Genomic DNA, 12100 nt, shown 5'->3' with positions numbered 1-12100 from the left:
AGACAGAGCCTGACAAATGAGAGCATCGCTTTCCAAAACCAAAGAGTTTTCCCAGCTTTGTTAACGTGGAATAAGGAGTTTCTAACAGGGAGGATGCAAAAACGACAATTCCAGGATTTGCCTTAACATCAGAGCCTGTAACATAGGGGAGACTCTTGTAGGCAGATTAAGGGGCTGGGTTTGTATTTGAAATTGGGCAGGACAAAATTTTATGCATGTCATAAAATAACCATCAGCTCACATTTTTTATAGGCTGAGAAGTGGGCAACAACTGGTTATAAAGTAGTCAACACTCTCTAGGAATATATTTGACATTTCCTTATTTGTGGTACAAAAGTAAAAAAAAAGTTTGTTTGTTTGTTTTTAAAAAAAAGCTGTTGGCAGCTTAAGAAATAAAATTTTGAAAGATACAAAAAACATCCACGAGGGTTTTCCTTAAAAACAAGCTGTCCAAATACCTGTCTCCAGATTGAATAATTCTTCTCAGAGACCAGAAAGAAAAAAGATTATTCGTATATACGGAGCTTTTCATCAGCTGAGATAACAAACAGATTTCGATGGCTTTGCTGAAAGACTAGGAAAGCCTGAGGGTTTGGACAAAGACCTTGGCTCCTCTCCTACGCCAAGCTATTGAAAGTTTGTTAAACTCAGGAAAGCAGCATTAATCACCAGCATCTTCTGGTTTAATTTAGGGCCGTTACTCCATGCTGAGGTCGGCGACTCTGTCCTCATCGTATTTAAGAACAAAGCCAGCAGGCCTTATTCGATAAGCGCACACGGTATAGAAGAAGTGGGTTGTGAAGAACAACCTGAGACACCAATTACCCTCCCTGGTAAGGCTCTTCTTTTTTTTTTTTTTATTTTTTATTTTTTTTTCCTTTGAGCTACAAAGGCTGTATATAAAAGTATTTTAACACATGAATGATAATCCCTCTTTCAAGCTTACGCACACCTATATGTTCTTCCAGGCATAATACGCTCAGAGTTTATTCAGATACAATTCTGTGTTGTTATACATGTAGGTTCTTGATCAGATGAGCATGTTCGGGCAGAGGATGAACCTTTGTTCCTATCAGGGATAGAAACAGGAATGTAGCATCACTGGACAAGCTCCAAAAAAAAAAGCAGAAGCAGGCCCGTAGTCAGGGCAAGACAAGTGTAAGCCAGTGCTGCATTTGCTCCAGACATTTTAAAAATTGAGAAACTTCTTGCTAGAGTTGCAGTTGGCAATGCTAACTCTGCCTCTCTCTTAATCTACACAGAATTGGCATTTACATTCAGAGCTGATGCGTAGCATGGGAAATCTCACTGTCACTTGACTTGAAAGTCTTTGAAGAAGCGTATCAAATACGCTACAGTTTCTAGCGAGGAAAATAGTGGAAAATAGTTCTCACAGCACTCATATAGAAAAATACCTGTTACAATTTTTGTACTTCAAATTTTATCTTGGGTTTTAAATTTTAGTAGGAAGCCAAACTCCAGCCCAGGCGTGACAGTTAACCAAAAACGTACATACCTTTTCTTTCCATCACCCGTGCAATTTTTTTCTTAGTGTTAGTGAGCTTTGGTGTGAAACTAAATGAAAAGAAATTCTGGTGTACTAAACCTCCCTGGAAGCTGAAATCTCTTTCCTGTGGGTAGCTGTATCGATACGGTACAATCACACCCAAATTCACGGCCAAACGCGGGCCAGCGTCTGCCTTGCTGGAGTTTGATGAACCTGTGGTTAATATATGAAAAAAAAAAAGGGGGGGGGAGGGGGAAGCTGACTTATATGATTCCTTTGTTTTGCTATTTGCTCCACGATGTTGTCAATGCTGTTTTGTTGATGATCGAGGCGTAGCACCGGGAGCACTGCTGTCATGTCTCCTGTGTCCGCACGGAGCAGGCTTGGGGTGAGTCGGCCGAGGGAAGGCGGCTGCGTTTGTCAGCAAGCCAAAGGAAAGGACTCTTCAGCAAAGGCTAAGGACAGGTTTTCCTTAGGAGCTTGGAAGCAGCAGTTAACACGGAAAACAAGTCCCTCAAAACACGACTAATTCCTGGGCACTTCAGTCCCCACAACCATCATCTAGAAATCCTCGCTGTCTCCCTCGGCCAGGCTGGGCTGCTCACCCCGAGCTCCTCAGAGCCCATCTTGTCCTACTAAATCCTGAACTGGTCATCAGCCAGATTTGTCCCCTGCTAAATTGTGCTCCTGAGAGCACTGCCAGCTCCTAAAGAGACGGTGGGTGGCACGGTAAAGAGGTGCAGGGAGCAGATCCATAGCAGCCTGAGCCAAAACAGCTCTCAGCTGCCACAGCTTTGTCCTCTCCCTGTCTGTTCCTCCATTTACTCAGCAGCAAAGAGGGAGAAAACATCCATTCGTCTCTTGTTTATCAGTCTTTTCAGAGGTTATGCTTCATCAAAGATGGGTCTTTCATGCCGTCTGAAGTGTCTCAGGTTTTAAGTAGAGTGGAGATTTTTCCAACTACAGCCTCCAAACATCCTGCAGTGAGGAGTAAAAAGCAAGGAAGTGGTGAAGGACTGATGCCAGGCTCCAAAGCATGAATGCCTCTGAGATCGATGGTTTTCTTGTCAATGTTTTCCATCCTATTAGTGTAATGTTGTGTTTTGAAAGCCTTTCTGATCTCTGCTGAAGTGCGTAAACCCATGCTGTAATGAACAGAAGGTGTTTGTCCTGTAAGATTAAATGACATTACAACATTTACGGGAGACTCATCTCATCTAGTATGATATTTGAGAATCACCATTTCTTTTTTTTTTGTAGTTATTGCCATACAATAAAATGCACTATTGCATGATCTATCAAAATGGTGTAGTGGCTCAGGGACACAAAACTAGGCTCAGTCACTTCATAACCATTTAAGCTTGAAAATTCTCCTTTGCCCTGTTGCCCACATCTCTTGGCAGCTGTTGGGTTGTGGCTGTACTAAGACCATGGCCAAGAGTTCTGTGATTTCCTTGGTTTACCCTGACTCGAAGCGTGTCCCCAGCTCTTGGCTCTTGTCACCCTGGAAGAATTTTGGGCCAGAGACTGCCTGGTTCAACATTTCTCCACCACTTAAAAGGGCAAGGTGTTGACCACATCTTGGTTTTCTACCTTTCCCTGCAGTACCAGCAAAAAAAAAAACCCACCAAAGCAGGGAAAGACAGCACAGGCAGTTCATCTGAACATAGATGTGTTTGTGTTCAGGGTAGAGAACTGATCCTCTAACCAAATAGAAATTTCCCCATCCGATTGTTCTGCTTTTTAAATCAGAGGTCAGGGAATCTCTGCTCAGGGAGGAGGTGGCAGAGGTGATGGCTTTCAGGAAGGGACAGGGGTTCTCCGTTAATTGCTGGGGAGCAGGGGCTTAGCTGGAAGAGGAAAGGACCCTCCTGTTGCTCTCAGTCAGCAGGTCGGTACTGAGCTCTCCTCTCCTGGCTCAGAGCTGATGCACTGCTGCAGCACCGTCTGCAAAATCCCAGTGGCAACTGCCACATCTTTGTGCCCTTTTCAACTCACAAAGTCCAATAAACATTTTCTGGAGCTTGGCTCCCAACCTCTTCAACTGACCTTAACCATCAGCATCCAAGATCATTGATCTGCTACAAGTTTTGCCCAAGGAGAAAGATGAAGAGTCCCAACTGCCCTCTGTGGGATGCCACGGTTGCCAGCAGCATTTGCAGATCTCCTTTTCTGGGGGTGATCTGCCTTCATTTACACCACTGGAACCTCATCGACCTCCTGGAAGGCAGAATTGCATCCATATCCCATTGCTGCGTGCTTCCATGGATAGTTTTGATGCACATCATTCTTTGATGAGGAGGGTAGCAGATGTCAGTCACATACTATTCAGAGCCTCTAATACCCAGCTGCTCTTGGTAAAAATGTTCTCTCTGTTCCAGGGGAAATAAACACCTACAGATGGAACGTCCCAGAACGATCCGGCCCTGGTAAAACAGATCCAAACTGTATCACTTGGGTTTATTATTCAACAGTGAATTTTGTAAAGGTAATCAACAAATGGTTGTTAAAGATTACATTGCTTTGGCTAAAGCATCCCATCTTGCATAACGTTTCTGAAAGGATCCTGCTTCTCATTTATGGGAGGAGCACAGGCCAGAGGAATGATTTACAGTTAGATGCTTTGTCCTTTTTGATAACAGTTGCACATGCCTGAGTAATTTAATCTGCTGAAATCCCCAGGGATACACCATGGTAATGCGATTCCCTCCTTAAAGAATAGTTGAAGGGATTTTGGGTGAATGCATGGGTGTGCTTTTGGTAGATTAACACAGGGACACGTAAAGAAAATATCTCTAATCAGACAGAGTAATGATTTTCTCTCATCTGATAGGAAAATGGAATCGTACCTTTATTTAATCTGTTGTTAATCTGTATCTATTTCATAACGAAATGAACTCGAAAATTTGTAACGCATATATTCGTTTTATTTCAGGACACATACAGCGGTCTGATTGGGCCTCTCGTAGTTTGCAGAAAAGGAATTCTAGATGAAAGAGGTCTAAGGAAGGATATTGATCGTGAATTTACCCTTCTGTTTATGGTGTTTGATGAAAACGAATCCTGGTATTTGAAAGAAAATATTGAAACATACCTTCATAAGAATCCTGATGATTTTAATTCCACCAAGAACTTTGAAGAAGGCAACAGCATGCACGGTATGTAGGACTCGGTGGCAGCAGCCAAGAGGACAGAGGTTTATTTTTCACAGCCCTTTTAGGAAGACGTTGGACTTAGCCTGCGATTACCCAACCACGTGACAACTTCGTAAGCTGCAACTCTGGAAACAAAAAGGCTTCATGAGGCCCAGCCAAGATATTTTTCTAACAAGATCGTTTAATCTAATACTCATGGGAGGAGGCTGCCCTGCCAGACTTCCCTTGTCATTTGGGAGCTGCGTTCCTTGTGGGATTGTTTTGTAGGAGCGTAAGAATGACATTTTAAAACTGTGTCCGTAGGAGAAGCCAGCCCAGGAGCCAGGCAGAACAGCCTGGATGGGGGCGGGAACAGCCCTGGCAAAGCAAACTTATCTTTCTGCAGATGGCAGCCATTTTAGGCAACAACTCTATTCCCACTTTTTCCATGTAGCTTCTCAGCATAAATCCCGTTTGTTCAGGAGTTTGATCTCAACCAGTAAAAAACCCACCTGATGCTTTTCAAGACAGAAAAGTAGGTGCTGCTCTGCACTTAGGTGATTTGGAAACAGAAACAAAAATGTGACCGTCTCCCTGCAGTGGCAGCGGTCACTGTGGAGAGCTCTTGCCCCGGCCACGCGTGCGGGTCCCTTCTCTGCCTGGGCACTCCTTCTCCCTGGAGAGGAAGTGCGAAGTGTGCCTGAGGTGGAGGTTATCATCACCTGTACCATGGCCAGCTATTAATCAGTCCTATTTTGTCATTCTTCCAGCAATCAATGGGAAGATTTATAACAGTCTCCTGGGTCTAACGATGAATGAAGGTGATAGGACAAACTGGTATTTGATAGGAATGGGCAATGAAGTGGATATACATACAGTCCACTTCCATGCACAGACCTTCATCTTTAAGGTTGGTAAAATTAATCAAAGTAAAACCTTTATAGTGTGATGGGAAATTTCTGCAAAAATGTCTGAGTTCTAGAAGAAGAGTTAATCAGAGAGAGTTATGCCTGCTTACAGTGTGGTTTTATGTTGTGATAGCTTGACACTGGCAGGACTGTCTCAAAAATCTGTCTTTGAAAGAAACACCTGTGCTCAAGTAGCAATTGAAGTCCTCAGGAGGGGTGTCCTGTTGTTAATTAATTAATTGATTAAATGAGGGGTGTCCACAGACCTCAGTTTCCCTGCATGAGGCATGCTAGAAACATATAACAAGAAGCATTTGATCTGCCTTGAGGAGCTGAAAGTCTCACTGGAATATTTCAGGGCCCATGGGGGGTCTTTAAGGTGAGACTCTTACGATGCTGGTTTTGCCTTGCCACAGACAGATAAGGACCACAGAGGAGACGTGTATGACCTCTTTCCTGGGACTTTCCAAACAGTTGAACTCGTAGCAGAAAACCCTGGAACGTGGCTTCTGCACTGCCACGTAGCCGATCACATCCACGCTGGCATGGAGACGACCTACACCATCAATAAATCAGGTGCAGTATCAGAAACACGTCCCAGGACTCGGAGGCGGTATGGCAGCGAATCGGGTGGAAGGCAGGGAGGAAAGAAAGAGACCTAACGTCACCGCTGCACCCTGCACGCTGGTGGGAAGCACCTGTAAATTACTGCCATGGCCAGTTAGCATCATCCGAGGACAGGACAAACACCCCTCACGACATGGCAAAAGCAGTAATCTCTGCTGCACTCTGCAACTTAAACATAGTTGGTGCTTCACAAGAGCCCCTCTAAGACAACAGCAGCCTTTAGTCACCTGCAGGTGGTGCAGAAAACATCTGCAAAGCTATTTTTTAGCTTTGCTGTGATGTGTGGGAGGATCTGGAGACTGGCACGGCGCAGTGCCTCCCTGCAATCACTGCTGGCTCACGGGGCTATTCGAGCTCCTTCCTGCACAGACAGACCAGCTGACCAGCTTGACCAGAAACCAGCTTGACCATACAAGATGTTCCAGAAAATGATTGTTCATCCTGTCCCAGAAATAGGTGATCTTTTGACTAAGAAAAGTCGGTCAAGTTTTGAGTGGTGCTGGTCCCTTCCACCACTTGTCAGTGAAGACAAAAGCGCTTTGTGAGGCTCTCCATATCACATACTTTCACTTAACATCTGGGGACAGCATCTCCTGCCTAGGTCCCCTCTGTGGTTGCTGGACTCCTCTGCAGGGACTGCAGACACACCTTGTACCTGTAACCCTGTAGCAGCAGAATAATAAATATAATGCCAAATGTAGCCAAAATACTCCTTCCTTGGAAAAGGTGAATTTATTTTATAACACGTATTAGTTCAGGCTGTGAAACTTCCAATGAACAAGCAAATGCAGAACTGAATCATAGAATGGTTTGGGTTGGAAGGAACCTTTAAAGATCATCTAGTCCAAGCCCCCTGCAATGAGCAGGGACACCTTTCACTAGCCCAGGTTGCTCAAAGCCCCATCCAACCTGGCCTTGAACACTTCCAGGAATGGGGCATCCACAACTTCCCAGTGTCTCACCGCCCTCACCACAAAAAATTTCTTCCTTATGTCCAATCTAAATCAGTTTAAAACCATTGCCCCTCACCCTATCACTACAGTAAGTCGTGAAGTCACAGAGATGCCTACAGAGAAGGGGGACGTTGCCCACAGAGCTGCCCAGAGCAATAGCTGTGCTGATCTAGTCAGGATTTCTGTTCAGATCAACAAGGTAGAAGGAATTAAATAAAATCAAGGCTACTTTTCCGGAAGGCAAAAAGCTGTTTATTAAAGCTTTCAAATTAACTATGCTTTTTCTCTCTCCACACAGAGCGAGAAGCTCCTTCAGAAGGAGAACTCACAACTGGAGCGTATGATACAACTACTGCAAAAAACAGGACCACTGGAAAGGGTAAGGATTTTTTAAAGTGTCTTTTAAAACTCTTCAGATTTATGCATAGATTTCTTATGAACTACTTTTCTTTTAACAGATTATGACAGCAAAGGGGACAATATTTTTGGCAAAGCTTTGAGTCCTGGAGAAGCCAGCCTGATCCTCGCAGCCTTCTTTTTCATTGGACTTGTTCTGCTGTCAACAGTAGTAACCTTCTTCTGTCTCATCACCCGCCAAGGAAGCAGAATCCATTATAAGGCTCTGCATGACAAAAGTGCACTTCTAGCAGATTCCCTGTAAATTCCCGCTTTTAGCATCATTCACAGAGCCGCACCGGATTTCATGACATGCTGCTAATAAAACTGGAGGAAGATGTATGCTGATAGTCCTACCCCGCAGCCAGCGCTCACAAGAGTGAGCATGAGCTGTAGGGTTCAGCTCCGAGAGCCACGTACCACCCATCACCATTTCCACTCCTCTGGAGTTCAGCTGAGCTTTGTCCAAGATCTAATTTGGCAGCCGAGCAGAGCAGCACACCTCTCAGCATCCACACGAGCTGCAAAGGATTCATCCACGGGAGTAAGGAGCGGGCAGCATGGCATCCATGCGCTCTGTGCAGAAACACGGGGTTCACGCTAGGGAATAAATACCACCAGGGACTGTTTTAAGCGTGCCGGCTTCTGAAGGAGCAGGTGTCCATGTGGAAGTCCCTGCGGTTTCCCAAAGTTTGGTTCAATGAATTCACCAACATTTAAGCGATTCTCCTTTTTTTTTTTTTGCCCTGTTAAATGAGGAAACTGTGTACTGGGGACAGATTTTTAAAGCCATATAGGGACCTACCGATATATTTTGACACCTGGTGGAGTTCAGCTGTGCCCCTGCTGTTAGTTTCTAACAGCTTTTGTTAATCCCTTTAAAAATCTAGCCCTGCCCGACCTCGGAGAAAGTTAGTTGACTTTGTAATTGCTGCTCGTTGTGGTCCTGATTCTGTACCTCTTCTTTGCACCGATTAGCGCCTCACTCCTTACCTGTAACGAAGCCATCAGGAGGCTGATCTCTGCGCTCTGTAAGGAAGACAGGCAGAATCAGGCCATGTTTACTGATACTTGAATGTTTATAGCTCATTATTTAATTAGATTGTGCTCATTCTTGCCTGCTCACGTCAGCTACAGCTCTTGCAGAGGAACTCCAGAACAAACACATCTGTGAAGCTGTTTATCCAAATTTGATTTTGAATGCAAATTCAAGTTCCTGGTTGGTTTTTTTTAATTCCCCCCCGCCCCCCCCCCCCCCCCCCCCCCGTTCTGTATTTTGAAGTATGTTCAAATGTAGGGAACTTTACTGCCCATCACTCTTATTGTACCTTAATGGTGTCCTGGACTGATGTCCAGTTAACCAGTATGTTGAAGTTTCTTGGATGTTTCTCAGTTATTTCTTCATTCCTTGTTTTCCTCAGTCATTTAGGAGCACACATGTGAGGTAGAACTGCAGGACTGAGCCCAAACAGGAGTTACACCATAGCAATAAACACTTCCAGACTCCTTCTCTAAATCTTCCCTTTGAGCTGACACAAACAGATGCTCTAAGCCCTTTCATCCCTCTGTTTGGTAAACATTAAAATTGAGGTCTCCTGTTCTGTGCAAAACTGCTGTCTGTCTGTGCAGAACATTCGCTTTCTGTACACATACAAAATTAAAGCCTTTCACCTAAACATATACCATTAATAAAGGAAATTATTTGGTACTTCCCTTTTAGAGTAGCTAATGTGTCTGACTTTTTAGAAACAGAATCATAAATATCAAAGTAACCAGAGAACCTAGCCAGCCAAAGTGATTACAATGATAATAAAAATCTGGTTATTTGTGTGAACCTTCCGGCACAGTTCGTTTCACTGGGCACACCTATCAGCCGGACGGCGGCTGTGGAACAAGAACGAAGCCTCCAAAGGTCCTCAGGGCCTCAGGACGTCACCGCTGCTTGCCCAGGTGACACAGCCCGCCACAGAGAACGCGAAGCATCACCGAAAGCGTAAAGCACTGCATTTAACATGGCCTGCCTGGTGCAGGCAGCCCTGCGGCCAGCCGTGCCCCGACACCTGTGGTCAAGGACAGCATCTGTGGTGGGCTGAAGGATCAGCGGGAACAGAGAACGAAGCAAGAAAATGAACAAAGGAAGACAATGAACAAGTCACCAGGACAGGTGTGTTCTCCAGAGAGCGCTACAGGCCCTCGAGCGTGAAGAAGCTGGATTATGAACTTGGGTAGCAGTTGGTACCTGTCCTAACACCAAAAGCTCAAAAGGTGACAAATGCAAGATCAATCTTTACAAACTTTCCAGAGGAATAAGCAGCTCTGACACCCATACAATGCAAGCTGGATGAAACTGTTAAAAAAAAAAGCCAACAAAAAACAAAACACAAAAAAAACCCAAGAAAAGTGTCCAAAGGAACAAAACAGATCATGAAAGAATCAAGACTTTTTTTTTTTTTCTTTTTTTTTTTTTTTCTTAAAGAAAATTGTGCCTCAGAGAGGATTTTGAAGGACTCAACGTGTGGATAAGAGGCCTGGATGAATATAGCCTGTTTACATTTCCACAGGACATTTGACAAGGTCCTTAGTTAAAGCTTCTTAAAGAAACGAAATCATCATAGGATGACAGGAAGGGTCCACAGAGGCTAAATCACTGGTCAAAAGACAGAAATAAGTGGCCAGGTTTCATGTTGAAAGTCATTCATGGGGTGCTGCAAGGACCCTTGCTCTTCACTATTTTCTCTAAGTGGTGTGAAAAAGGACAACCAAGTTGAGTGACAATCATAAGTATGTGTAGCATGAAAAATGAGCGATAAAAAGATTAAATTTAGTACTGATACATTTACAGTAGTACTTGTGGAAAAAAGCAATCCTAGCCCTATGGGCATCATATTGCCTAAGCATCTCAGAAATGGTATCTTATTTGTAATAGTTTAATGACAAAGTTAGCTCAAGTACTCTTTAGTGGGCAGAAAGGCAACTGAATATGAGGAATCAGTAGGAATTAAGAACAGAGCAAACCAGAAAACAACTTAGTAGCATTACATAAATGTCTGGGGCACCTGCATCTTGCATGGAGTGTGAGTCACATCCCCCGGCCCCATCCAGGGGAGGACACAGCAGGACACAAGAAAGGGAATCGGTGATAAAGAACAGTTTCCATATGAGGAATTATTTCCTTGGATTACGGCTTGAAAAAATAGAAAGTACAATTGAAAGCAGACAGGATAGCGGTTTTATAAAAGGAGAGTTGAGTGGAGAAGGGAACAATTCGTCCCTTTTGGCAGCAGCTAAGGGAGGGCTACGTGCAAAGTACAGCACAAGAGATGGCTCTTTACATGGTGGACAGTCACCTCTGTAACTCCCGGTCTGAGGGGGCTGAGGATGCTCCAAGCTTACAGAGGTTCAGAAAGCAATTGGAAAAATATAAGGGGGGAAGTAAATTAAATGTTATTAAAGGAGAAGGCACCCCATTGACTCCCACAAAAAGTGACTTGAGATGTGACGGTGGTGACCAAACACATTGAAATGCCACAGCACATGGTGCTAGGTAGATTAAGGGCTTGGAGCATCTGCCAGATGAGGTGGGGGGAGGGAGCTGGGACTGTTCTGCCTGGAGAAGAGATGACTCAGGGGGATTTTATCCATCTGTGCAGACACTTGAAGGGGGGGTATAGCAGACATGAAGCCAGGCTCTTCTCAGCGGTGCTCAGTGAGAGGACCAGAAGCGATGGACGCAAACTGCAACAGAAGAGGTCTCCATCCGCTTGCCCCTCCATTGTCCTTCTACTCCACTCTGGTGAGACCCTACCTGGAGTACTGCATCCAGCTCTGGACCTCTCAGCACAGGAAAGACATGGACCTGTTGGAGCGGGTCCAGAGGAGGGCCATAAAAATGACCAGAGCAGTGGAGCACCTCTCTTATGAGGACAGGCTGAGAGAGTTGGGGTTGTTCAGCCTGCAGAAGAGATGGCTCCAGGGAGACCAGGCCTTTCAGTACTTAAAGGGTGCCTACAGGAAAGATGGGAACAAACTATCTAGCAGGGCCTGTTGTGATAGGACAAGGGGTAATGGTTTTAAACTAGAAGAGGGAAGATTTAGACAAGATATAAGGAAGAAATTTTTTACAGAGGGTGGTGAGACACTGGCACAGGTCACCCAGAGGGGTGGCAGATGCGCCATCCCTGAAACATTCAAGGTGGGGCTGGACGGGGCTCTGAGCAACCTGACCTAGTTGAAGATGTCCCTCCTCATTGCAGGGGGGTTGGACTAGATGACCTTCAAAGGTCCCTTCCAACCCAAACTCTATGACCCTTGGGGACACCCCAAGGTGCCTGCCACGGCCCGAGCCCCCTGCTCCGGGCGGGAGGGGGGGGGGGGGGTTGCACGACCCCACCTCCCGCTCTCCCCCACCGTTCGGGGGGGGGGGCGGACCGGCACCGGGCACAGTCCACCCCCGCCATCCCCCCCCGCCCCCGCGCCGGGCGGAGCCGCGCCGGGCCGGGCTGCGGGGGCGCTGCCGAGCCGCGCCGGGCGGAGCTCAGCCCAGCCCCGCCGCGCCGAGCCGGGCCCCGCCGTGCC

The 12100-nt window shown here is 45.7% G+C and overlaps 1 protein-coding gene across 1 annotated transcript in view; it reads left to right on the top strand.

Annotated features, from left to right (window-relative positions):
• Nucleotides 1–7790, top strand: part of HEPHL1 (hephaestin like 1) — a gene marked incomplete at both ends in the record, with an annotated part of 34029 nt that extends 26239 nt beyond the window's left edge. The window contains 7 exons of the mRNA XM_082498694.1: nucleotides 693–833; nucleotides 3889–3995; nucleotides 4443–4665; nucleotides 5412–5551; nucleotides 5966–6125; nucleotides 7428–7508; nucleotides 7588–7790. Coding sequence (XP_082354820.1) covers nucleotides 693–833; nucleotides 3889–3995; nucleotides 4443–4665; nucleotides 5412–5551; nucleotides 5966–6125; nucleotides 7428–7508; nucleotides 7588–7790 — 1055 coding nt within the window. The remainder of the gene's footprint in view (nucleotides 1–692; nucleotides 834–3888; nucleotides 3996–4442; nucleotides 4666–5411; nucleotides 5552–5965; nucleotides 6126–7427; nucleotides 7509–7587) is intronic.
• Nucleotides 7791–12100: the final 4310 nt, after the last annotated feature.

The sequence above is a fragment of the Vanellus vanellus genome, assembly GCF_965231255.1.
Source record: "Vanellus vanellus genome assembly, chromosome: 1".
NCBI classification, from domain to species: domain Eukaryota; kingdom Metazoa; phylum Chordata; class Aves; order Charadriiformes; family Charadriidae; genus Vanellus; species Vanellus vanellus.
The sequence above is the reverse complement of the archived record's forward strand: the minus strand, read 5'-3'. Positions and strand labels throughout refer to the sequence as shown.